At 36.0% G+C, this 27224-nt stretch overlaps 1 protein-coding gene across 2 annotated transcripts in view; it reads left to right on the top strand.

The window, feature by feature from the left end:
• The window catches only part of INTU (inturned planar cell polarity protein), a 93458-nt gene that overhangs the window by 59373 nt on the left and 6861 nt on the right, over positions 1–27224 (top strand). For both annotated transcript variants that reach the window (XM_076010636.1, XM_020280212.2), the window contains exons 8-14: positions 282–471; positions 6870–6923; positions 10732–10794; positions 11615–11836; positions 12477–12956; positions 14262–14359; positions 17926–18115. In XM_076010636.1, the coding sequence (XP_075866751.1) occupies positions 282–471; positions 6870–6923; positions 10732–10794; positions 11615–11836; positions 12477–12956; positions 14262–14359; positions 17926–18115 (1297 nt within the window). The remainder of the gene's footprint in view (positions 1–281; positions 472–6869; positions 6924–10731; positions 10795–11614; positions 11837–12476; positions 12957–14261; positions 14360–17925; positions 18116–27224) is intronic.

Below are 27224 nucleotides of genomic sequence, written 5' to 3'. Positions count from 1 at the left end.
AACAGGTTTCTGTTATAGATATGTCGCTCATGTTAGTCTTGTGGTTCTTCCATAGTCCCATCTACTCAATATATTTGAGGGTAGGTTTTAGGGTGAAAATATGGACAGGGTGAATTTCTTAACACACTCCATCAGTAACATTATAGCAGTGATTCTTATTAAGGGGGAGGAGTGAGGAAGAGAGCCTATGTAGTTGGGAAAGATCCAGTCCCCTTAGGAACACTCAAAAAGTGACCACCATTTCCATATGTTGTTCTAACTTATAGCTCTTATTTCTTCAGTGCCTTTTGCCAGGTTGAGAATGTTCCTCGTTTGGATCATTTTTTTAACTTGTTCTTTCAAAGAGCACTTCAACCTGCTACGCTGCGTTCCAATGCCAGTCCCAGTGCTCAACAATATGATGCTTCCAGTGCAGTACTTTTAGACAATCTCCCTGGAGTTCGGTGGCTCACACTTCCACCAGAAATCAAGGTAATCTTAGGTGTTATAAGTAAGAATCAGAACCAGTTCTCTTATTATAATCTTTTATCTTCTTTTTTCTCAGGCTTTTTGTTATTTGGGGGGATTATAAGTAAGAATTAAATAGGCAATTGGTTGATGAAGTAAAAGGTACAGTGCAGTCAACTTAGAAAGACAAATTATTCTTAATAAATAGAAATTAGCTCTCTCATCTTACTTTAAATTTAATCTTTGTCTAAACTTGTAATACTTTTCAGAAATCATAATTAAATGGTGTGTCTTACTTTAGAATTTTGTGACTTGGATTTCATAATGCAAGGTTTTCAAGTTAGGATTATGTTTCTATATAAATTAAAAGTGGATGAAATGATTGACTCGCAAGCAATATTCTCAATTGAAACACAAAGTCCACTAGTGCAACAAAATCTTTTTATGTGGACATATGTGATTAGCTTTTGGCTTGTCATATAGGTAGCTTACCAAGGGTAAGACTCCATAATGGTTAAGTATTATCAATTTGACTTTAGTTGTATCTGTATACCCAGAATAACTTTACTATTAAAGGACTGACAAGATTGTTTCAGACGTTTTCATCAATGTAGATCACCATATAATATATTTGGTTACAAGATCTGGATTAGTATTAAATGAGGTACCATAGCTACTTCTGCCCATTAAGAAACCCAGGCTATGTTGTAGGAAAAACCTAATTCAAGTTTATTGTGTGAATTCTGGTATAAATATTTTTAATTTGTTACCTCAAATCATAGCTGTTGCTTATTTCACCAATGCTTTGGTTGCTTTTATTCTTGTTGAGTGTAACGCTAATGTGTAGAGATCAGTCTTCATTGTGCTAGGTGCTCAGGTTTGTGCTGTGCTTCGCAGAATTCAGAAAAGTCTCTAGACGTTCACAGACAAGTGAGCAGGCAAGATTAATAGACGAAACAATGGGGATATAGTGTAGATATTTTCTCTATTTTGCAGTTAAGAGAATTAGAAGCAATACATTTAGAAAGAGAGATAGATACCTTCTGATAAAGTGGTCTAAGGTCTATTTGAGTCAAGTAAAAGTCAAACAATATAATAACATTTTAAGCTTTTCTTTTTAGACTTCATTTTTTAGAGCAGTTTTAGGTTCACAGCAAAACTAAGAGAAAGGTATAGATTTCCCACATACCTCCTACCCCTTCAGATCATGAATAGTTTCCCCTGTTGTCAACATCCCCAACCAGAGTAATACAAGTACTACAATTGATGAACCTATATTGATACATCATAACCATCAAGAGTCCATAGTTTATATGAGGGTTCACTCTTGATGGTGTATATTCTTTGGGTTTGGACAAATATATGATGACATATCTATCATTATAATATCATACAGAGTAGCTTTACTGAGCTAAAAATCTTCTGTGCTCTGCCTATCCATCTATTTTATCCCTCCCATTCCTCTTACCCCTGGCAACAACTGATCCTTTCACTATCTCCATAAATTTGCCTTTTCCAAAATGTTATGTAGTTGTAATCATACAGTATGTAGCCTTTTCAGATGGGCTTTTTTCTCATAGTAACGTGCATTTTAAGTTCCTCCATATCTTGTCTTTCCATGGGTTACTAGCTCATTTCTAGGCAACAGAATGAGACCATATCTCTACAAAAAAAAATCAGTTAACTATATTTATGTTGGTTCATTTGTGGGCTATCTATTTTATTCCATTGATCTATGTGTCTATTCTTTAGCCAATACCACACTGTCTTGATTACTAGCTTTATAATGAATTAGTTTTGAAGTAAGGTAGTGTCGGACCTCAAACTTTGTTCTTCTCGTTCAACATTGTGTTGGCTATTCTGGGTCTTTTGCCTCTCCATATAGACTTTAATAACTTGCTAGGATTTTGATTGGGATTGCATTAAATCTATAGATCACATTTGGAAGAACTGACATCTTGACAATGTTGAGTCTTCTTACCCATGAACATGGAATATATCTCCATTTATTTAGTTCTCCTTTCATTTTGTTTATCAGAGTATTATCATTTTCCTCATATAGATCTTATACATACTTTGTTAGATTCCTAAGTATTTTATTTTGGAGGGCGATAATATAAATGGTATTTTGTGTTTAATTTCAAATTCCATTTGTTCACTACTGTTATAAAGGAAAGCAATTGACTTTTGTATATTAACCTTGTATCCTGCAACCTTGCTGTGATCACTTATTAGTTCCGGGAGATTTTTTTTTTTTTGGTGAGTTCTTTCAGATTTTCTATATAAATAATCATGTGAACAAATACAGTTCTATTTCTTCCTTCCTGTATGCTTTGTGTTTCAGTTTCTTATCCTATTGCATTAGGTAGGATGTTGAAAAGGAGTGGTGACTGGGTACATCCTGACCTTGTTGCTCATCTTAGTAAAGAAGTATCTAGTTTCTCACTATAAAATATGATGTTAGCTGTAGATTTTTTGCAGCTATTCTTTATTATGATGAGGAAGTTCTCCTCTACTCCTAGTATGCTGAGAGTTTTTATCAGGAATGGGTGTTGGATTTTGTCAGATACTTTTTCTACATCTATTTATATAATCATGTGATTTTTGTTTCTTAGCCTATTGGTTTTTGAATGTCAAATCAGAATTGCATACCTGGGATAAATTCCACTTGGTTGTGTTGCATAATTCTTTTTATACCTTGATGGATTCCATTTGCTAATGTTTTGTAGAGGGTTTTGGCATCTATGTTCATGAGAGATATTGTTGTATAGTTTTTTGTTTTTGTTTTTCTTTTTTTCTTGCAGTGTCTTTGTCTGGTTTTTGTATTGGGGTAATGCTGGCCTCACAGAATGAGTTAGTAAGTCTCCCATCTCTTTCTATCTTCTGAAAGAGATTCTAGAGAATTAGTATGATTTCTTCCTTGAGTGTTAGGGAGAATTCACCAGTAAGCTCATCTGGGCCTGGTTTTTTCTGGGGCTGGAGTGTTCTGGTTTTATAAGTTGATTAATTATTGGTTTAATTTATTTAATAAGTATAAGCCTATTTAGATTGTTTCTTGTTTTTAATGTTTTCAGTGTCATTAATTTCAGCTCCAATTTTTATTATTTATTTTCTTTTGCTTAGTTTGGATTTAATTTGCTCTTCTTTCTGGCTTCCTAAAATAGAAACTTAAATTATTGATTTTAGATCTTTCTTTTCTAATATATGCATTCAATGTTATATTCAGTGTATTTTTAAATTCTAGCTTGAACAGTTACTAGTTATGTGAGCTTGGCTTAGTTCTTTTTTTAACAGCTTTATTGAGAGTCACATATCATATAATTTACCCATTTAAAATGTACAATCCAATGATTTTTAGTATGTTCACAGAGCTGTAAAACCATCATCACAATCAATTTTAGAACATTTTCATCATCCAATAAAGAAACTCCACAACTGTTAGTAGTAATTCCCCATTTGTCTTCCCTCTCCCTGTCTTCTCCCATCCACCCTCAGCCCCAGGCAATTGCTTTTTCTAGTTTTTTTTTTTTTTTTCCTATATGTTTCTATTCTGGACAATTTTTTTTTAAATGTTTTCTCTTTTTATCTAACTGTGATTATATATCCTTTCAAAAGCATCTCCCCATCCACCCTCTCCCCTAGCCACCCCAAGAATTTGGTAACCACCATTCTAACTCTCTCCTTCTTTGAGATCAGCTTTTTTAGATTCCTTATGTGAGTGAGTTCATATAGTATTTGTCTTTATGTACCTGACTTATTTCACTTAACATATTGTTCTTCCAGTTCATCCATGTTGTCACAAATAAAAGGACTTCACTCATTTTTATTGCTCAATAGTATTTCATTGTGTGTATACACTACATTTTATCTATTTATCTGTTGATAGGCACTTCCATTGATTTCCTATTTTGGCTATTGTGAACAGTGCTATAATAAACATGAGAGTGCAAATTCTTGTTGACATACTGATTTTAGGTCCTTTGGAAAAATATCCAGGAGTGGGGTTGCTAGATTATATAGTAGTTCTATTTTTAATATTTGAGGAACTTCCATACTGTTTTCCATAGGGGTTGTACTAATTTACATTTCCACCAACAGTGTGTGAGTTCCCTTTTCCCCATATCCTTACCAAAACTTATTATCTTTTGTCATTTTGATATTAGCCATTATCTTAACAGGTATGAAGCGATATCTCATTGTGGTTTTGATTTGCATTTCCCAGATGATTAGTGATGTTGAGCAGTTTTTCATATACCTATTGGCCATTTGTATGTCTTTTGAGAAGTGTCTGTTTAGGTCTTCTGCCAATTTTTTAAAGGTATTTCCCTTCTCTCAAGCAGAATGTTAGATTGTTTTTCTTCTTCCACATAGAAGGCTATTACCAGAGTTGGGTATTTTCCTTCCCCAGGTCAGTTATGCTCTGCTAATACCTCAGCAGGTTAAGTTATAGTTATATGAATTTCTGCTGCGGGACAGGCCTTGTTGAGAAAAGCAGAGTGCTGACATATTTCAAAATAGTTCTGGTTTTCCTCCCCCTGCCAGAAGAATGAGGAGATTTTTCTCCAATATTTTACTGTGACAACTTGGTTGAGATCATGGTGGTAAAACTCACAGAAGTGCTGAGGCCCCTGAAGACTGGGTCTTCCTGGATTTTAGCTCTCAGACTGGCCCACATAGAGCCTCCAGCAATTCACCAAGGACAGCACAGGTTTTCCTGTCCCATTTCTGCTCAGGAGTTTCTTTTCTCCTAAGCCATGAGTTCTGTATCCATCTGCTGTTCTGTCTGTCTTGATTGAGTTATTGATTTTTCGGTCAGTTCACCTTTTTATTTGCTAGGGCAGAGTAGTGACTTCAAGATTTTTATGTGTAGAACTGAAAACCAAAAGACCCCAGAGTTTTTGTTTTGTCAGCAAACTCAAAGAACTTAAATATGCTTTCTTTTTCTCTTTGAGATTTCTTACAGCATTAAAAATAGTAGGATTTATTGACTATATATCTTCTGATGGAAAATATTAAGGAATTTAATGCCTTAAGAAATGTAGTTAAAAACATATGTGTGTGAGGTGACTCTCATGCCTGGCAAATTTTAAGTGGAAATCATTATCTTTAACATGGAAAAAGTATGTTTTTTCTGAGTTTAGTATAGGATGAGGTCTCCCTTCAGTTTTATTTCCCAGGTGTTTGAGAATTCCCTTATTTTGTTTGTTGGTGTTTTTCTCTTTCAATTATATTTTCCTAGGGAACACTGGAATAATAACAGAAAAGATATTCTATAGTTTCTCTTAAGGAATGTGAAGAAACAGTTACAGTAATCTTGTACATTAGCCAGTAGAGTTCAGTTAGCAGGAATAGCAACTCATTCAACAGTTTCTGAGATCAAAAATCACACTGGTAATTTTTTGTCTTATAGTTTTTCACAAGATACACTATAGCCACAAAAAATGGACGTGAAATATTTGCTAGATGCACAGAAATGTAGGTCACAAATGATTAATAAGTCATACTGTGTGAAAAGCATTGAAAGGCATGAATAATGTTTCAAAAGCTTTTGTCCTCACAGTAAGACACAGTTTGTATGTGAAACAGTCCTGCAGAGAGTGCCTTGGCCTTTAAGAAATGAAAAAAAGAGGATTCTTATTCACAAATAGTTTGTATGCTATAAACTTTAGTTGCCAATAGTTTTCAATTTATATGTATTCATTACAGATTAAGTTGCAGATTAAATTTATTCTGTTTTAAATTTTGTTCTGCTTCAGGACAGAACAAATGTAATACATGAAAGAGTTCAGACAATTTCCTTAGAAACAAAAGCCAAATCCTAAGTAAGAGATTTTTCTAATAACTCTGTGGGGTAGTTTAATTGTGCCAGATTCCAGAGGAACACTTGCCTTCATGTTTTAATCTAGGAATAAAGATTGACAACCCTTTTGTATAAAACATTGTATCTAGGAGTGAGACAGGGAAGAATGTTGATAATTTCCAAAACTCCAACTGTTGAGAAATAGACAGAAAATGGAAAAACGAGAACAACCTAAAGTAGGTTGACTATGTTAAGATTGATTTTAATTTTCCTCTAAAAACATCTAAGGGGTTAATTTAATGGATTCAGTGAATTTCTAACATAAAACTGGAAAGCAATTTTTTAACTTCATAAATTGTTTTTCATTGAATAGGGGGTGAAAACCATTTTGCAATAATTGAAATTTAGTTGAAATATACCCATATGTTAAATAAATAAATTTTTATCGTTAACAAAGATTGAAAACAAAATTTCTATTTTGAGATACTTCTTAAGTAACACAGAGGAGAAAGATACTTACTCCATTTTTCAAGTAGTCATTAAGCACTTTTTAATGTGTCTATTACTAAAACCATGACAACTAATGAGTCAAATGTTTATGTTACTTTTTTTTTTTACATAGATGGAATTAGACACGACATTAAGTGACTTGGAGGCTGCAGATTTTGCAGAACTGGTAAGAGGAGTGAATTTTAGGAAAGGCTCAATGTTGAATTCTTATTTTGTACATCAGTCATTATATTAAATATTTACCAAGCGGGCATATGATAATCTTGAAATATGCAACATTAGGCCTGTGTTTTGACACTGACAAAATCTATCTTGCTTCCCTTAAGATTTTCTGCTTAAGTTGAAATATTTGTTACACAATGTATATTATGGTATTAAAAAATGATAATTACAATGGTATCATTAAGAATTGGGCTTTTTGAAGAAAAGAACTATAGATGTAATATTGATTAAATAAGAACCCCTGTAGGTCTGAATTTAAATTGGAAATATCAGTACAGTTTTTAATCTTTTAAAATATTATATTTCCTAGCTCTGGCCCATGAAAAGGCCTACAAATAGTGACTATCTCAGCAGTGATAAGCACCACTAACACCCAGGCTATTGTGTATAAATAACATTTCTCACCAAAGGAATCAGGACTCCTCAAGAAATGGCTCATTCCAGATTTGGGGCTGAAAATGTACAAGATAAGTCTCAGAACATCTTGTCATATCAGAAATATAGGAATCTTAAAAAATTACGAGAGTTATAGTAGGGCTCAAGTTGTCTTAGGCTCTCTCTTGGGCATCTATAATGATAATAACTATAACAGTAAAACATGTCAGATAAGTTTAACTCCATGAGTTTATAATGATGCTAAAGAAAGAAACTGGTCAGCTTTGGAAAATGCTAGGGAACCATCTCATTTTTGTAAAAACTGGTAAGTGAGGAAGAATCAAACTTTCTTGTCTGAACCATATGTCAAGGTTACCAAACAGAGATGGGGGGAGTTTCTCTTTATGGAAGTAGTCTACCTGATGTATCAAGAAAGACTGACAGAATTGGAATATTACCATTTTGCAGTCCCTCAATGAATTGATGGATCTTGGCAATGGTCATCAGTAATTGTTAATATCACAAAAAGAAACACAGCCAGATAGTTTGTGGTTCCTGATGGAAGCACACAAACCACCTATGAAATATGCTTGATGAGGCCTCAATATCTAACTATTAATTTATACAAAATACCATCAAAAAGGGGGCATGTTAAATAACCCCATTTGGGGGAGAGGGGTTGCAATCAACAAAATCCAGACTGGGCAACACTACAGGACAGTTTCTTCAACAAATAAATTAGAAAAGGGCAGCGGGGTCGGGCTGAGGGAGAAGGGAGAAAAGTTGAGAGAGAACCTAGAAGTTACAAGAGACTTAACAGATCAACCAAGTGTAATGTATGGCCCTTCTTGGATCCTGATTTAAACAAACTTTTAAAAAGCATCTATGAGACAATCAAGAAAATGTAAATGCTAATGACTGGATATTAGATGAGAATAATTCTTTAGATGTGGTAATGGTATTATGTTTTTTTAAAAAAAGATATCTACTGTTTCAGAGATACATTCTGAAGTATTTACAGATGAAGTGATACAATATCTGGGATTGGTTCTGAAATAATTCAGCAGGGGCAGGAAGAAGGAGAGAAGGACATAGATGAAACAAGATGGTCATAGTTAAATGGGTGATGATGGGTACATAGAAGCTAATTGTACTATTCCTTTTTTGTATATGCTACAATTTTCAGTTTTAGATAAAAGTTCTTTTAAAAAGTAAATGGGAAGTGAGGAAGTAGAAGCCAAAAGCATTGGGTCATTGTCAAGAAGTTTGCTGGTAAAAGTGGAAAGAATGCTAGCTTGAAGAGGACGTTGAGTCTTAACTAAGACCCTGAGCAAATGGAAGGGGGGTTTGTTAGTAAGAATATTGGAAATTTAAGCATGGTGAATTTTTCATAGTTCATAATTTTTTCACTGATGGAGAATGTGTAGATGGATACTAATCAGTAGGAGAGTTTGGATGTAAAGTATTAAAATATCTGGTTTTTGGAACTTACATCCAATAGGTTTAATTAAAATGTAATTCCTGCCTTCATAGAATATTATTTTAATGATCAGTGGAGCTAACAATATTTTCTATGTTTAGAAAAGGATCTATTGGGATTCCTTAGATCCAATGTCAAAAATACAATCCATGAAAGAAAAAAAATTGATAAATTGAGAATGTAAAATGGTACAACACTTTGGAAAATAACTTGGCAGTTTCTTAATAACCTAAACATATGCCTACCATATGGTTCAGCCATTCTATAGCCATCTGTTTACCTAAAAGAAATTAAAGCATATGTATTACAAAGACCTGTACACAAAGTAGCTTTATCTGTAATAGCCAAAAACTAGAAATAACTCAAATGTCTATCAACAGGTGAATAGACAAATTGTGGTATTATATCTAGGCAATGAGATAGAAAAAAAATTGGGGGAGGGTAAGTATTGACGGAACTGTTCTACATCCTGATTTTAATGGCACTTACACAGCTGTATGCTTTTGTCAAGACTCACAGAACAGTTCACAGTGAATTTTATATTTAAAAAATGAAAGTAAGGACCTATTCTAAACTTTTTATGAAATCAGATTTAAGATTTGATCTTCTAGTCTAACTTTGTATTCTTTTGTGTAGTTTTTTTAAAAATTATTGTTAAGGTATAATTTACATTAAGTAAATTCTTCTGTGCCCCTTTATAGTCAACCCCTCTTTTTCCCCCAATGCCTGGCAATCACTGATCTGTTTTCTGTCCCCAAGATTTTATTTTTTCTAGGATGTCATATAAAGTGAATCATTCAGTAGATAATTTTTGTGTCTGACTTCTTTCAGTTAGTATAATGGATTTGAGATTCATTCATGTTGTATCAGCAGTTCAATTCTTAATATTGCTGAGTAGTAGTCCATTATATGGATGTATCACAATTTGTTTATCCATTCACCAATTGAAGGATATTTAGGTTATTTCCAGTTTTTAGTTTTTGTTAGGTTTCTTTGTTTTTTTAAAAAAATAATAATAGTAATACATGCCTATTGAGTAAAGATGCAAGCATAATTAATTATTAAGAGCAAAATGTCCTCCCTCATCCCTCTCACCATTTCCATCCCTAGGTATAACTACTCTTATAGTTACATTCCCACACAAAAACCAACACACATGTATATAATTGGAGGGGGCATTTTAAACAAAAATTAGATCATAGTGTGTAGTTTGTTCTGCAGCTTTCATTCTTTGCTTAGAATGCAAGTCTTAGAACAAAAACTTTTATGCCTGTTCATATAGATCAATCTTATTTTTTTTTAACATCTGTATGAGATTCTGTGGTATAACATATCTACTTTAGTTGACCATTCCTCCATTGTTGAACTTCACATTATCTCTGGTTTTTCTGTTACAAATCATTCTAAAAAGTCTTAATTCCATTGATTGAGCATTTCCATAGATTTCTAAAAGTGGAATTACTCCAAAAGGAGGGTATGTGTATTTAGTTTTTTTTACATACCACTCAGTTGCCTGCAAATAGGCTATACCAACTTGTGCTTTCAAAAGTAGTATATGGTAGTATTAGATATTTTCGATGGTATACAGTAGAAGTTTTTTGTCTTAAAAGACTTGTTTTCAGAAATCCCTCATGGAGTAACAAATTTTATGTTCTATTCTTAGATGTCTCTAATCAACAGTGTCTTATAAGAATCAAAAATAAGGTTGTTCTCAGTCAAATAAATATATAAGCATATTATATTTCACCCTAATACTCTACTATATTGATTTCTAAAGAAGGGACTGTGAAGTTTAGTTACTAAAGAATTTCATTTCCATTTTAACTATTATAGCTTAAGTGAGGTTTTTTTATTACAAAAAAACAAATATGTAAAACTGCTGTGAATTTTTTCCCAGTCTGAGGATTACTATGACATGAGGCGGCTATATACAATTTTGGGGTCTTCTCTATTTTACAAGGTAAGTTGAAGCTTGAAATCTTTACAGATGTCCAACTGCTATATAAACAGACTTAAAGTAAAGTTTGTCAAACTTTTACAAACATGAAAAGTACATTTATCTCTTTTCCTCTGAATGTAAATACTATAAGATTAAGATCTTAAAACAAGACTTGTACTTACATATTTATCATTATGGTAAATATTTACAGTCTTATTGCATTCTACAGTGTCTTTAAATGTGTAAAGGAGAAACAATACTGAAACAACCAAGTGTGTAAGAGAGAAGAGCAATACTTCCTTGATTTCGTTTTGCAATAGTATGTTTTTTTATCCTATCTTCAGATGTAACCATGCATCTTTTTGTAAATCTTTTAACGTTTAGTTGACTTCCATGTAAGGCAAATTAAACATCAAATGATTTATAAGTATTTTTTATTTTTAAAAATAAGATCCTTAAACACCATATAAAACACATCTAACAAAGAATCAGACAGTACAGAATGGTACACAGTGAAAAGTCAGTCTCTCCCTTCCCTGACCCCTACTTCTTCACTTTCCATCCTCAGAATTCACTTCTTTTCTAATTTTGCTGACCTCTCAACCTATTCACACAAAAGTGGTCTTGCTTTGTGCTTAAGTCTACCTGTTTTGTCCCTGAAGTTATCATTCAATCTCTAGTTTGACTTAAGGAAAATTTTTGCTACATCTTCATTTATCCCATTTGAAACTAGAATATTTTAAGCCAGTTGAAGAAGTGTTTATAAAACTCTTAGAAATATATTATGAGATTATTGCTTTGTACCACTAGTTGACTTTTGCTCTTTGTGGTTAAATTCAAGGGTTATTTGATATGCAGCCATTTGCCTAAGGATGATCTTATTGATATTGCTGTATACTGTCGCCACTATTGCCTGCTGCCTTTGGCAGCAAAACAACGAATTGGTCAATTGATAATATGGAGAGAAGTGTTTCCTCAGTCTCACCTCCAACCTTCTGCAGACTCAAACACTGAAGTCTTTCAGGAACCTGAAGGGAGATATTTTTTGTTAATTGTTGGCTTGGTAAGTTTACCTTGGCTTCTTGGGATTTTTCTTTCTTTTTCTTTTTTTGGCATCTATTGACTATCTAAATAAATACACAAACAAATATGCTCATTTAAAATCATGAGTATGTCTAATACCAGTATTCAAGAACATATTATATGCCCCTTTACTCCTTTTCTTTTGCATTCACTTAATACTCATGTAGGAATATTAATAAAATCTAGGAAAAGATTTTAGCAAGTTCTTAAGATCTTTTGTTCTCTTTTCTATAGTGGTTTTATCTTTTGGCTTGTTTTGGAAAATAGAGGGAGACATGAAAAGAATATAGAATCAGGATCAGAATAAATATGTAATTGTAAATGAAAGGACTTCCACTAATTAAGGCTTTTGATAGCTATCTTAGTTAGGGAATTCCATGCACCAAGAGAAGTGGTTGATGGTGTATATCAAGATAAGGCAATGTGAGATTGTTTTCAACTGGGATTAAAAAGCATTGATAGTAACCAAGAAGGAAAGGGGTGAGAGGAATTTTTAATAATCATCACATAATTATGCCATATCCCCACATGTTTTTAGTATTCATAAACTTATACATATATATTATATGTAAATATTTTAATGGTAGCTAAACCTATATTAATACTATTTTTCTTAATAGAGACATTACTTGTTATGTGTACTGTTAGAAGCTGGAGGCTGCGCATCCAAAGCTATTGGGAATCCTGGACCAGACTGTATATATGTGGATCAGGTCAAAACAACTCTTCACCAGCTGGAGGGAATAGATTCTCGCATAGATGAACGGCTAGCATCTCCTCCAAGCCCCTGTTTGTCTTGTGCTGACTGGTTCCTTGCTGGATCACGTGAAAAAATAGACAGTTTGACCACTTCACCTATTCTTAGTAGGCTACAAGGTACTAAAGTAGCAACCTCCCCAACATGCAGAAGAACCCTTTTTGGTGACTATTCCTTAAAGACACGTAGGCCCAGTCCTTCCCGAAGCGGTGGAGGATCTGACAATGGTTGTGAAGGTGGAGAAGGTGTTGGCCTTACCCTCCATACTACACCAGATGCAGTACAGAAGCAAAGAGAATCTCAGGGTGCTGATGGTTCAGAAGAAAGTGGGGCCTTGCTTAAGGTGTGTGTTCATTCAAGTGTGTATATTCTGGGAGCTAAACTGTCTCTCTAGTCCTTATTTTATAATTGTAAGAAAATGTATCATTCCTTATTTGAAATGGTGGTTGTTTCAGTCACTGTTGATAAATCAGTTATTTAGAACCCAAAAGAAAAAGAAATATCAAGTAATAAGACAGGAGCCCCTTGACATTCAGGATATCTGTTTAATAGTACTTACAGATAGGGAAACTCTTTAACCTTACTTTCCATGTTTATTTCTCTTCTTTCTCTATTTACAATGATATCAGAGAACATCCTAGCTGTGGGGAATTTGCGGGCTGATCTGACTAAATAGCCAATAAAATGTTCTGCAGAAACATAAAGAAAGTCAGAAACTTAAATGTATTTGTGTGTATGTGTGTGTGTGTGTGTTCCTATTTTTTTATAGATAAGGTGTTGGTTATTTTTATTTGCATCTGTGAAGTTCTGATGTCCATACTCAAAGATTCAAAATGTAATTATAAAGAAAAGAGGATGTTCATTTATCAGATTACTTATCATTTTTCTTGATTATTTTCCATGAAAATACCATAAAATATCCAAATGATTATCAAAGTAATTGCTCTGGGAGGCTTTGTACTTACTCTAGTGATGTTGTTTTTCAAAACATTTTGAAACTTGTCATTTGGATGGATGGAGATGATGTCAGGCGAGGCATGAAAGAAGAGGAATCTGAGAAAGGGCATAAATAAAATATGAGATTCTAAGTGGTGTGGTATAAATAACCATAGATTCAATCTCCTCCTTCCAAACAATAGAATATTCTTGGAGCCATAAGTGGAATGTAGTTAGGAAGTACTCACATCAGTGCTGTACCCATTATCCCAGTCAGTGAAATTGATAGAAAATATAGTCAAAGAGGATTTGGATAGATTTAAGAATTACAAAGCCATGAACAACTCCCAAGAGAAATTGAGTTAACCTTTAAGATTCAACCATTCAACAAACACCCACTAAGTGCCAAGGGCTGTGTTACACAAAGGAAATACAGAGATAAATAAGGCACAGCCCCTGACTTTGAGGACTTCAGAGTCTAGAGAGGGAGACAATGATGGCTCTGGTAGGAGGTTTTCAGGAATACCATCATGCCCTTCCATGACATAGCTCTGGGATGCCTGTTAGCAAAGGATAAGCCAAGAAGTACAAGTTAGCATTGAAAACATTTAAAAGAAACATTGTAAAATAGTAAATAGTTCTTAGAAGAATTTTTAGTTTTTTAAATTATTTCTGCTGTTTCTTAAATATAAACTTTAACTGCATTTTACAGGTCACTAAAAAGAAGTCTACTCTTCCAAATCCATTTCATTTGGGAAATTTGAAAAAAGACCTTCCAGAAAAAGAATTGGAAATATATAACACAATGAAGTAAGAAATTTCCTTATAATATTCTTTTTCACTTAAACTCTGTCTTTGGGGAAGTTTTATAATGAGAAAGTATAATTCCATAACATATAGAGATTTTATTCAACAAATGGGATTATCATGTATCTTACATATCAACAGTAATATCTATGATATTTCTGTAATATTTCATTACACATTTAGGAAAACGACCATATTAGTATTATAAGAGATAAAAACACAGTAATATTTCAAACTGTGAAAGTCCCCCTTTATCTCTTCCATAGGTAACCGTCCTTTTGAATGTCTAATATAATTTTTAAATTATAAAATTTAAAAATTTTAATTAAAATTTAAATTAAATTAAAAGTTACTATTTTTAGACTCTGGTGGATGCAGTGATATGCTGCCCAGTTACCCTTTAGCCTAGCACTTGGGAGCGATGGCTGCTAATGCCACACAGCTGCGTCCTTCCCCTGGCTATGTCCTCCATGGAAGTTTGTCTCTGCTAAAGTTACACTCCTCTCTGGGAGTAGCCACTTCTAATGACTAATAGATAAGTGAATACAAAGGCTTGGCCCCTTGCCTAAATTCAATATGCTTCTGAAAGGCCATGGAAGTTTCAGAGTTTCCAGTGGTGTCCACTGAACCTCCGTTGCAACTGCAGCACAGTTCAGCTTCTCTCTCCACTCCAGCCTGCTTCAGTCACACCGCCCCCCACAGCTGTTCGCCCCAAGAGTGCTCCCTAATAAACTTCCTCTCTGCCTATCTCCCTTTCAGAGTTTGGGTCCCAGGGAACTGGTCCTATAACACCCTCTTTAGGAAACAGGTGAGGCCTCAAACTTACATTGAGTAGGGAATTCTGAAGTGAAAGGAACCGAGTGTGGAGAGAATGTTTATCAGCTTAAATTGTCTGTAATTATTACACCATGAAATGCTGTGTATTCCCTTCTTATGTAATTATTATATGGTGACAAGCAGATCTGCCTGAGCCTTGTCTGGTATTTAATTATGATGTCATGTGTGGGAGCCACTGGTATAATAAATTCAATTGCATACTTTCATTAATAATTTGAACAACTAGACACGTACAAATAGAATTCACACACACACACAAAGAAGTGTAAAGCTACCACCTACTTGATCATTGAAACATTTTACAAGTTCAAATATATATGTCACAGAGTTGTAAGGAAATTCTTTTTTCTCAAGTCAGGGCAAAAATAAGGTCACTTATCTGCATAAAATATTGGAAATATAATATGTTAAAATTTGGTATTTAATGCCTCCAAATACAAATTTTTAAATTTTAGTTAAAAATGGTTTTTAAACAAATAAATCAGAACAAAACCTTTTATGAAACCCTAAAGGTACTTTCATGAAACCCTAGGTTTCTACTTAACAAAAACTACTGCTCTGAAATTTTATTACCTCATATCAGATTTTTTATGTATGTTATTTTGGCATTATCTCTAGTAAAAGGAAACTCTTTTTTCAAGTTCAATGGCTTAAGTATAAATTCACATGTGGTTTATATCGTAGGCTCTCCTATTTTAAAAAATGCTCAAGATGTATGTTTATTCTCATTATTGACATGAAAAGGTGCTTTCATACTATATAGTTTATTTTAAAAGCATGGTATAAAACAGGATAAACATATTATCCTAATTTATATGTACATCTTTTTGTAAAGTCAAAATATATATTAAAAACAACACACATAAAACATTTCATTCAGTAACCAAATCCTATCCATTCTGCATTCCAATCTTTCATGTATTCATTTAGCTCCTATTGATACTAGCTTAGTTCAAGCTTCCATTTTTCTTTCACCTGGTGTAATTACTGCAGCCTCCCATCTCCCAGTCTACCCCGAATCCATTCTCTACTGCAAGAGTAACCTTATTGAAGAACATATCTGACTTTATCTGCTTTTTTGTACAAATCTTCTGTCTGCCTACTGAGTAATTGCTTATTTAGTGATTTTTTAACTTTGAGTTAATACACACTGAATGAGTTTATGGTTTTTCAAAAGCTAATCTTGCTTGTGTTTTATTTTTGAGAGAAAATTTTACAAAATAATGAAAATGTAATTCTAAACCCCTTCTTAAGGAAACTTATTAATAGTTCTTTTGTAAAGAATAATTTCTGTTTTGTACCTTTTCCTGAATCTGAAGACCTCCAGATTAAAATATATGTTTTAAATTATCTTCCTTTTCGAATAACCATAATTCCTTTCATCTTAAGTTTTTATTTTTAGAAAGATATCAGCTACCAGTTATTAATGAGCCAGCTACCCTATGGAAAAGTGAGAGAAGAATTCATAGATGATCTCTTTCCCTCTCTGTTCCTGATCTCAAAAGAGAACACAAGGCCATAAATCAGTGATAAGAAGTTTATTTGGATCATGTTGTCTAATTAACAGTTTAACGGGAATTTAATCAGCATGGATGATTTAGGCAGTGTGTAAGTTAAGACAGTACAGACAGTCTTTATCATAGAAGGATTAGAATGGTGCAGCTTCAGTGTATGAGATGCTGGTGGGGAATTTTTGTCCATATATTTAAAGGCTGCCAATCAGAAGAGAGAAAAAAGCAAGATATTGTAGAGCAAGCTTCAGAGTCAGCTAGACTCTGCCACTTGGCTATGTGACCTCTCAAGCAAGTTAATCCATATCTTCTGAGCACTGATTTTCTCATGGTTAAAATGAGGATAATAATAGTTAATATCTTACAAAGTCATTATGAGAATGAAGACTAAGATATTTTAAAGCACCTACCCTGGAACATAGAGGGCATTCAGTATATGGTAACTATTATTATTATCTTGTTGTTGCTGTTACTGTTGTTCTTTAGCTCTCCTTACTACTGGTAGAAATTAACAGTATTTAAAGGTTCTACTGGCCCATCTGAGATTAAATAGAGGAGGAAAGGATGGGGAGTAAAGTAAAAATGAAAATATTAGGAGAACACAGGAGAAAAGGAAAATTGTAATGATGAGAGGTAGTAGCATACTACCAGTAATTGCCATGGTATTATAAAATATTAATCCAACTTTGCAGTTGGTATTAGTAATTTTATTTTTCTTTAGAATCATCAGTTTGATTATGATGGTAAAAGACATTAATGCTACTAAAACTTAAATGTGTTTAGTTTGTTGGAAGTTATTTTTATATATGATCCATACTAGAGTGATACCTTGTTTATGGCTTGTAGTTATCTGGGCCAAACATGAGCTGAGTTATTCATTACCAACTGTGGAAAAAGAAGAGTTTAGCCAATTTGGGTTGTTTGGCAAAGAGATGATTAAGTTACTTGCAAATGAATTGGTGTTTATTTATCCTTATATAACATGTAGTATTTGTCTCCATTAAGGGAATTAGTAACTTTTACCTTAGCCTGTACTTCATTTAAGGACAAAGAGGGAATTAAATGTTTGGCCCAGTTCCCCATTCCTAATTGTACTGCTAATATTATATTCTAGATAAAAGATTGTAAAAAGTCTACAAAATTCAAAATGAAGCAATATTTTTAAATATACTTAATTTCTTTTGTCTTCTCTTTCTGTTTTTTTTTTTTTTCTTTTTCAAGATTGACATCTGGTCCTGAGAATACACTTTTCCACTATGTTGCCTTGGAAACAGTGCAAGGAATCTTTATTACTCCTACCCATGAAGAGGTGGCACAGCTAAGTGGCTCTGTTCACCCTCAGCTAATAAAGAATTTCCATCAATGTTGTCTTTCCATTCGTTCAGTGTTCCAACAGACATTGAAGGACGAGGTAAGGCACTGCTGTAAAAATAGTTTTCTGTCAACTTAATATCCATATCTCTGAGCATTCTCTCTACTCCGTAATCAGTATGTCCAGCAATGCCTTTGTCTAATTAGGTTTTTTTTTTTTTTATGTTCACCCAATCTAACTTGAGTGCCAAAAGAATTATACTCACAGTAGTTCAAAGCTTTTTTTCATAATATTGAATTCGATGTCCTTAATTACTATTTCAGGAAATGGGGGACCTGTATTTTCTATAGAAAAGTAGAGTAGGGTAGTTTGCAGTGTAAATTAACCCCCTACATTTGATTTCTAATGACTCAACAATTGCTTAGTCAATAATATCTACCAATTGGTTCCTAAAGTAACTCTGATAATTCTTTAAGTGTAAATCAACAGTCAACTGTGTAAGGTATTTTGGAACATAATGGGTTATGGTACAGCTATAGACACATGCTATTTCAAATGTTTTAGCACTTGGTTGCTTGTTTTCAACTCAAGATGATGTTTTATTTAATACTGCTTATCTGCTAGATAAGTAGTAATGCTGTATATAATTACAATATCAATTAGACTGTTTTAATGGCAGGAAAAGATATATTTTGACGTCTTAAAAAGGATAAACTTACAGAGGCTTACTTGTGACATCATATAACCAAAAAACTCTCCAAAAATTGTTGTAATATATATAGCAATACATGTGTTAAGGATCCCAAATTTGGGAAGAACTTGGGTTTAAAAGATTGGGCTGGAAAAAAAAAGATTGGGCCGGGAATAAAGAATCCTAGACTGAGCCTCAACTCTTCCTATTTCTTCAGCTCTAAAGTGAATGAGCTGAATTATGTCATCTGTCAGAGCTCATTCAGCAGTAAAATTCTGTCTTGTATAATTTCAAGTTCCCAGAAGTTGTTATCTGTAAAAATGTTATGTTTGACCATATATTCTTATGTGCTTTTGGTTCTTAACCGATAGATTCTATAAGGGAATATTTCATTAACTTATTTGATAATATTTAGTAATATAAATTAGTTTTCCCCATATTATTTAAACATTGAGGTAAGTATTCTGCACCAAATACTATTCTAGGAGTTGGGAATACAATGGTGGGCAAAAGAAGTCCCTTCTTTTATGAAGTTTGTTTTCTAATGGGGGAGACAAATGAATTAGTAAATAGTATGTCAGGAAAGATTAATGTCAAGCAGAATAATAAAACATGATAAGGATGAGAGATGGGAGTTACTATTTTAAAAGGTCTCTCTGATCATGTCAAGTAGTATTTGCACAGAGACCTGAATGAAGGGAGGAAGCACACCATGTAGCTCTCTGGAGGTAGAGCTTCCAGAAGACAGGAACAGCAAGTGTAAAACCACAGAGGTAGGAATGGCTGGGAGAGCACTGGAGTGGCCTGCGTAGGCAGGAAAGTGGAAGGAGATCAAATCACCAAGGTAGCAGGGCCAGAGCATGCATAGCCTAACAAAGTATGATAAAGACTTTGGGCTTTGTTCTGAAAGAGATGGAAAGTTCTTACGCAGTTCTGAGCAGGGGAAGGTCATGATCCTTAATTTTTTTTAAAGGATCACTTGGGCTGCTATGGGAAGAGCAGGCTGTAGAATAGCAAGGATGGAGGTAGGGACCAGTTAGGCAATTGTTGTAATCTCAAAGCAATAAATGATTATGGCTTCTGGATTCAGGTTATATTTTAGAGAGTGAACCAAAATGATTTGTTGATTTATTGGGTAAGGGTTATGAGAGAAAGAGAAGAAGCAAAGACGACTCTACTCTTTTGGCCTGAGCCTTATAAAGTGTTTTTTTTGTTGTTGTTGTTGTTGTTTTGGTTTTTTATTTTGTTTTGTTTTTCCTTTTCTTTTTTATTATTTCAGCATATTATGGGGGTACAAATATTAAGGTTACATATATTACCCGTGCCCCCCTGTCATGGCCCATTTGCAGGACAGAGGATGAACACAGAACATAAAACACAAATGCGCAGAATACAAAGAAAAACACAGACACACGTACAAACAGTTGACTCGAGTAATAATACACCAGGTTCATTTTATTTTTATATTCTAAAAGATTAAAGTTAGTTCCTTGTATATAACCACCCAGGCATTGCAACAATGGCCATAAATTCCGGAATAGCCTTAGGGAAGCAGACGTACTCTGACTCAGAATCTCAAGGTGGTTGCTCTAGGCACTAGGCATAGATAAAGGACCAAGATTAGCAAGGATGGGCAAGGTGAGCCACAGGGGGCATTTCTCATTCCCAGCTTCTCTTAAGGTGACCCCCTAAGATCTTCGGCTGAACCCCGGCGACTGTGCTGGCTTAGGTCGCCCCTCCCTTGAGGGGTCTTACCCGTCATTGACTAACCAGCCATCTTATGGGGTGTACGCAGCAATCACAGGAACAATATATTTATCGTGTGGCTTCCAGACCCCCAATGCCGTGGGGTGGGGCTGTTCTTGCTAGTTGGGGCTCAGGTCCTTTGTTATGCCTCTAGGCAACACCTTTGTTTATCACAGGGAGCCTGTCCGGAACAGATTACTTTCAAATGCTCTGGGCAGAACACATACATTACTCACTAACTTTAATTCTTAAACTAGGAAAATATATGTCAGTCCCGTACACCCCCCTCCCACCTCGAGTCAGAGCTTCAAGAGTGAACATCCCCCAAACATTGCACATCTCACTCATTATGTTTGTATATACCCATCCCTACCTCCCCCATCCCACCTGCCTGACACTCGATAAATCTTATTTCTATATGTCCACTTAGGTGTTGATCCATTAATACCAATTTGCTGCTGAGTACATGTGGTGTTTGTTTTCCCATTCTTGAGATACTTCACTTAGTAGAATGGGTTCCAGCTCTATCCAGGAAAATATAAGAGGTGCTATATCACCATTGTTTCTTAAAGCTGAATAGTACTCCGTGGTATACATATACCATATTTTATTAATCCACTCATGTATTGATGGGCACCTGGGTTGTTTCCACAGCTTTGCAATTGTGAATTGTGCTGCTATAAACATTCAAGTGCAAGTGTCTTTTTTGTAGAGTGTCATTGGATCTTTTGGGTAGATGCCCGGCAATGGGATTGCTGGATCAAATGGTAGATTCACTTGTATCGCATTAAGGTATCTCCATATTGTTTCCACAGAGGTTGAACCAGTTTGCAGTCCCACCAACAGTGTAAGAGTGTTCCTATCTTTCTGCAGCCACGCCAACATTTATTGTTTGGGGACTTTTAGATAAAGGCCATTCTCACTGGAGTTAAGTGATATCTCATTGTGGTTTTGATTTGCATTTCCCTGATGATTAGAGATGTTGAGCATTTTTTCATGTGTTTGTTGGCCTTTATTCTGTCTTCTTTTGAAAAATTCCTGTTCATGTCCTTTGGCCACTTTTTAATAAGGTGGTTTGAGTTTTCCTTGCTGATTTTCCTGAGTTCTAAATAAATTCTAGTTATCAGCCCTTTATCGGTTGTGTATCTTGTGAAAATTTTCTCCCATTCTGTGGGTTGTCTGTTTGCTCTCTTGACAGTTTCTGTGGCTATGCAGAAGCTTTTTAATTTGATCAGGTCCCATTTATTTATTTTTGTTGCTGCTATGGTTGCCTTTGGGTTCTTCTTCATAAATTCTTTGCCTAGGCCAATGTCTAGAAGAGTATTTCCAGCATTTTCCTCTAGAATTCTAATAGTTTCACACCTAAGGTTCAAGTCTGTTACCCAGCGTGAGTTGATTTTTGTGAGAGATGAAAGGTGTGGGTCCTGTTTCAGTCTTCTACATGTGGCTATCCAGTTTTCCCAGCACCATTTATTGAATAAGGATTCTTTTCCCCAGTGTATGTTTTTGTCTGCTTTGTCGAAGATTAGTTGGCTATATGAGAATGGTTTTATATCTGGGTTCTCTATTCTGTTCCATTGGTCAATGTCCCTGTTCTTGTGCCAGTCCCAAGCTGTTTTAATTACTATTGCCTTTTAGTATAGTTTGAAATCTGGTAAATTGATATCTCCTATTTTGTTTTTATTGGCTAGGATTGATTTTGATATGCGGGGTCTTCTCTGGTTCCATATGAAGTGTAAAACTATTTTTTCTATATCTGTGAAAAATGATGGTGGTATTTTAATAGGGATCGTATTGACTCTGTAGATCACTTTGGGTAGTGTAGACATTTTAACAATGTTTATTCTGCCGACCTATGAGCGTGGGATATTCTTTCACCTGTTTACATCCTCTGCTATTTCTTTCTTCAGTGTTTCATAGTTCTCCCTGTAGAGGTCTTTTACCTCCTTAGTTAAATATATTCCAAGGTACTTTATTTTCTTTGTTGCTATTTTGAAGGGAATTGAGTCTTTGATTTGGTTCTCACTTGTACTGTTGTTGGGATATATGAATGCCTCTGATTTATGTGTGTTGATTTTGTATCCTGAGACTTTACCATATTCATTTATCAATTCAGGCAGCCTCTTGGATGAATCCTTGGGGTTTTCTAGGTATAATATCACGTCATCAGCAAAGAGTGAGAATTCACTCTTCTGCTCCCATTTGGATGCCCTTAATTCCGCTCTCTTGTCTGATTGCTGTAGCAAGGACTTCAAGCACTCTGTTGAATAGAAGTAGAAATAGTGGGCAACCTTATCTTGTTCCAGTTCTAAGTGGGGATGCTTTCAGGTTTTCCCCATTCAGTATGATATTGGCTGTGGGTTTGTCATATATGGCTTGTATCATTTTTAGGTAAGCCCTGTCTATGCCTATTTTGTTGAGCGCTCTTATCATAAAAGGGTGTTGAATTTTGTCAAATGCTTCTTCTGCATCTATTGAGAGGATCATATGGTCTTTGTTTTTGCTTCTGTTTATATGGTGAATTACTTTTATAGATTTGCGTATGTCAACCATCCCTGCATCCCTGGGATGATGCCCACTTGGTTGTGACGGATTATTTTCTTGACAAGCACCTGGATTTGATTGGCTAGGATTTTGTTGAGAATTTTTGCATCTATATTCATAAGGGATATTGGTCTGTAGTTTTCTTTTTTTGATGCATCCTTTCCTGGTTTTGGTATCAGGGTTACGTTCACTTCATAAAATGTGTTGGGGGGGATTCCATCCTTCTCGATGTTGTGGACTAATTTCTGCAGGATAGGCACCAGTTCTTCTTTGTAGGTGTGTTAAAATTCGGGTGTAAATCTGGTCCAGGACTTTTATTTTTAGGAAGGTTTTTTATTGCTGTTTCAGTACTTGATATTGGTCTGTTCAGGAATTCTATTTCTTCCTGGTTGAGCCTAGGGAGGCTGTGTGATTCTAAGAAATTGTCCATTTCCTCCACATGTTCCAGTTTGTGTACATAGAGATTTTTGTAGTAAATTATATCTTGTATCTCCGTGGCATCAGTTATAATTTCTCCTTTATTGTTCCTTATGGAGCCTATTAGAGATTTTACTTTTCTATTTTCGTTAGTCTAGCCAATGGTGTGTCAATTTTGTTTATTTTTTCAAAGAACCAACTTTTTGTTTTATTAATCATCTGTATAGTTTCCCTGTTGTCAATTTCATTTTGTTCTCATTTGAGCTTAATAATTTTACTTCTGCTGGGTTTGGGGTCGGTCTGTTCTTCTTTTTCCAGCTCTTTGAGATGATTCATTAGGTTGTCTATTTGTGATCTTTTCGACTTTTGGATATAGGCATTTATAGAAATAAACATTCCTCTCAAGACTGCTTTAGCTGTGTCCCACAGGTTTTAGTAACTTGTGTCTGCTTTGTCATTTAGTTCAAAGAATCTTTTGATTTCAATCTTGATTTCCTCATTTATGAAGTGATCATTCAGCAGAAGCTTGTTTAGTTTTCATGACTTTGTGTAGAAATGAGAACTGTTAGGATTGATTTCTACATTTATTCTGTTGTGGTCTGAAAAGATACATGATATAATTTCCATTTTTTTAAATTGTTTGAGACATGCTTTGTGTACTAGGATATGGTCAATCTTAGAGAATGACCCATAGCTGATGAGAAGAATGTGTATTCAGTGGTTTTGGGGTAGAATGTCCTGTAAATGTCAGTCAGGCCCATTTGTTCTAGAGTTCTGTTTAAGTCTTTTATTTCTTTGTTGATGTTTTGTTCGAAGGATCTGTCCTTTGCTGTCAGTGGGGTGTTAAAGTCTCCAACTATTATGGTGTTGTTGTTTATCCATTTGTTTAGATCAAGTAGAGTTTGCTTTGTGAATCTGGGTGCACCAAGGTTCGGTGCATATATATTTAGAATTGTTATGTCCTCTTGTTGAACTGTACCCTTCACCATTATATAGTGACCACCTTTGTCTTTTATTACTTTTGTTGATTTAAAAACTAAGTTATCTGTAATCAGCACTGCCACGCCAGCTTTCTTTTGGCTTCCATTTGCTTGAAATATTGTCCTCCACCCCTTTACCTTTAGTCTAACTGGATCCTTGCAGGTTAGATGTGTTTCCTGAAGGCAGCAGATACTTGGTTTGTATTTTCTTATCCATTCAGCCAGCGTATGTCTCTTGAGTGGAGAGTTCAATCCATTCACATTTATTGAGATAACTGATAGGTGGGGCAGATTTCTGTTCATTATGGTGGGTTGAACTTCGTTGCTTTGTTTTCTCTCTTGAGCCATTGTGATTTCTGGACTTTGATCTTTAGCTTTGAGTAGATTTACATTTGTGAGTGTTTATTGTGCTGATCTGTGGGTAACACTGTTTTGAGTACTTCTTGAAGGGCTTGTCTTGTCTTGGTGAATTCCCTCAGTCTGTGCTCATCTGAGAATGTCTTGATTTCTCCTTCATATACAAAACTTAGCTTTGCAGGGAATAAGATTCTAGGCTGGAGATTATTCTGTTTCAGAATAGTGAGAATGGGGCCCAAGTCTCTCCAAGTTTCAGTAAAGAAGTCTGGCGTTATTGGGATTGGCTTTCCTTTGTATGTTACTTGCTTCTTTTGTCTTATAGCTCTTAGAAGGGCCTCTTTAGTTGATATTTTGGTCAGTCTGATGAGTGCATGTCGTGACGTCTTCCTGTTTGCATTGAACCTCCCAGGAGTCCTTTGAGCTTCTTGAACTTGTATCTGGAGATTTTTAGCAAGGCCTGGGAAATTTTCCTCTATTATATCTTCAAATAGCTTCTGCAACCCTTGAGTGTTTTCTTCTTCCCCTTGTGGTAACCCTATAACCCTCACATTAGGTTTCTTCACATAATCCCACATCTCTTGTAGGCTTTGCTCTTTTCTCTTTGTTCTCTGCTCTATCTCTGTGACTGATTTATTTAATTGGAAGGTGTTATTTCAATCTCTGAGATTCTTTCTTCTGTTTGATTTGCCCTGTTCTTGAGACTTTCCACTGTGTTTTGTAGTTCCCTGAATTGATTCTTGATTTCCAGGACTTCGGTTAGACTATTCTTCATTGTTTCGATTTCTTTAGTGAATTTTTGTGCCAGGTCCTGAGATCTTTTTGCATTTTCTTTGTGTTGGTTATCCAGTTGTTCTTGCAAGTCGTTGAATTTTCTTACTATCCACGTTCGAAATTCCTCTTCTGTCATTTTAGTGGTCTGATTTTGTTTGGTGTCCATTTCTAACAGGCTGGTTCTCCTCTTTGGGGGTTTGCTTTCCGTTTGGTTCTTCATATTTCCAGAGTTCCTTCGCTGATTTCTTCCCATCTGAATCAGTTGTTGCTTCTTGCCTTTAGGTTTTCGTTTGGATAGTGACATGCCCTGTCTAGTTTCTGAGCCAGTAGGTTGTGTTTGTAGGTGAGATTCAACCACTCCCTGTATGATGAGTAAGTAGGTGCTGTGAAAAGGGTGTACAGGATGTCCTCCCTGTCAGTAGGTAGCGCTTGCTCGGATGACCAGGCTACACTGGTTTTTTGTGTGTGTCTTGTATCCAGTTTTTTTTCCTCTGGATAGGTACTCTAGTGCCTCAGGTGGTGGGTGGGGCCCTGGGACTTCCAGGTGTGTCCTTATTCTCCACCTCAGTGAGGGCTGGGCTGGTCTGTGAGTGAGTCTGGGTGGAGCTGGGTTGGGTAAGCCTACCATCAGGCACCACAGATGCTGTTAGCAGGGGTCAAAGTTCTGTTCTCTGCTTCCGGGGGAAAAGCTGTCAGGGAGGGGCTGGAATGGCCCCGCTTAGTCAGAAAGTCTGTGTGTGGGTGTGGGGCCATCTGAGACCCTCAGTCTGGAGCAGGCCTCACTCCTTTCCTCCCTCCCAACTCCGAGGCTACTCCTGGGCCTCTGCCAGCAGGCCAGACCTCATGCCACTGGGCCTTCCCTGGCTGTGATGCCAGCCGGGAGGTTCCCTGTGCAGGAAAGCCACCTGGGCTGGGCACACGGCCCGTCTTTGGGAGGAGGGTTGCCCTCTAGGATGCTGATCTGCCCCTGAAGGCACACACACCTCAGTAGGCTGTTCACGTGTATCCCTTCTGTGCCCCAGGCAATGGGAGACCTGGGTGCACAGAATCTGGTCTTCAGGTCTGACCTCTGGGCCCCAGAGTTCAATCCCTAACCCCACCAGGGAGAGGATTGGAAGTCCTAATCACCCACAGGGAGCCCAAGCTGGGTTGATGTCTCTCAGCCTCAGGGTCTGCCCCGTTGTGGAATCACCAGGCCAGCAGCACCTGTGAGGGCTGGTGGGTAGGGAGCTCACTGTGTGAGTACCCCTCAGTCAGCTGAAGGGCCCCAAAAGGGAAGGTCCCATTCCCTGGAGATGCCTCTGGCTGGTGGCTATATTGTTTCTCTTGGCAGTTGCGGATAGGGACAGGGAAGGGGAGAAAGAGGCAATATGGTGCTTGCCACACGGCTCGGGTCTATGCACAGGGAGGTGCCTCGAGGGTCTTGGGAGTCTGGTGCCGTGTCTGCTACCGGCTTACTGCTCACTGGCGGTGGCCGTTTCTGGGCTGGTGTCTGCAGGTCTCTCCAACCACTGGGGAGCCCATCAGCAGTCCGAGATGCAAGGGAAAGGAATTTATCTGCCCCACCTACCCTTGCCGCTGGTCTCCAGGCTACTTGGGAGGTCTCTGCTTCCAGTTCTCCTCTGTAGCCTCCTCCCGTGGAGTCTCCCGTGGTCTCAGGTACCCCTCCTTCCGACCCTCATCCTACGTATGCTTGTCCGCT

Source organism: Microcebus murinus, chromosome 15 (assembly GCF_040939455.1).
Source record: "Microcebus murinus isolate Inina chromosome 15, M.murinus_Inina_mat1.0, whole genome shotgun sequence".
NCBI classification, from domain to species: domain Eukaryota; kingdom Metazoa; phylum Chordata; class Mammalia; order Primates; family Cheirogaleidae; genus Microcebus; species Microcebus murinus.
Note: the sequence above shows the minus strand (reverse complement) of the source record. Positions and strands in the feature narration are given on the sequence as shown.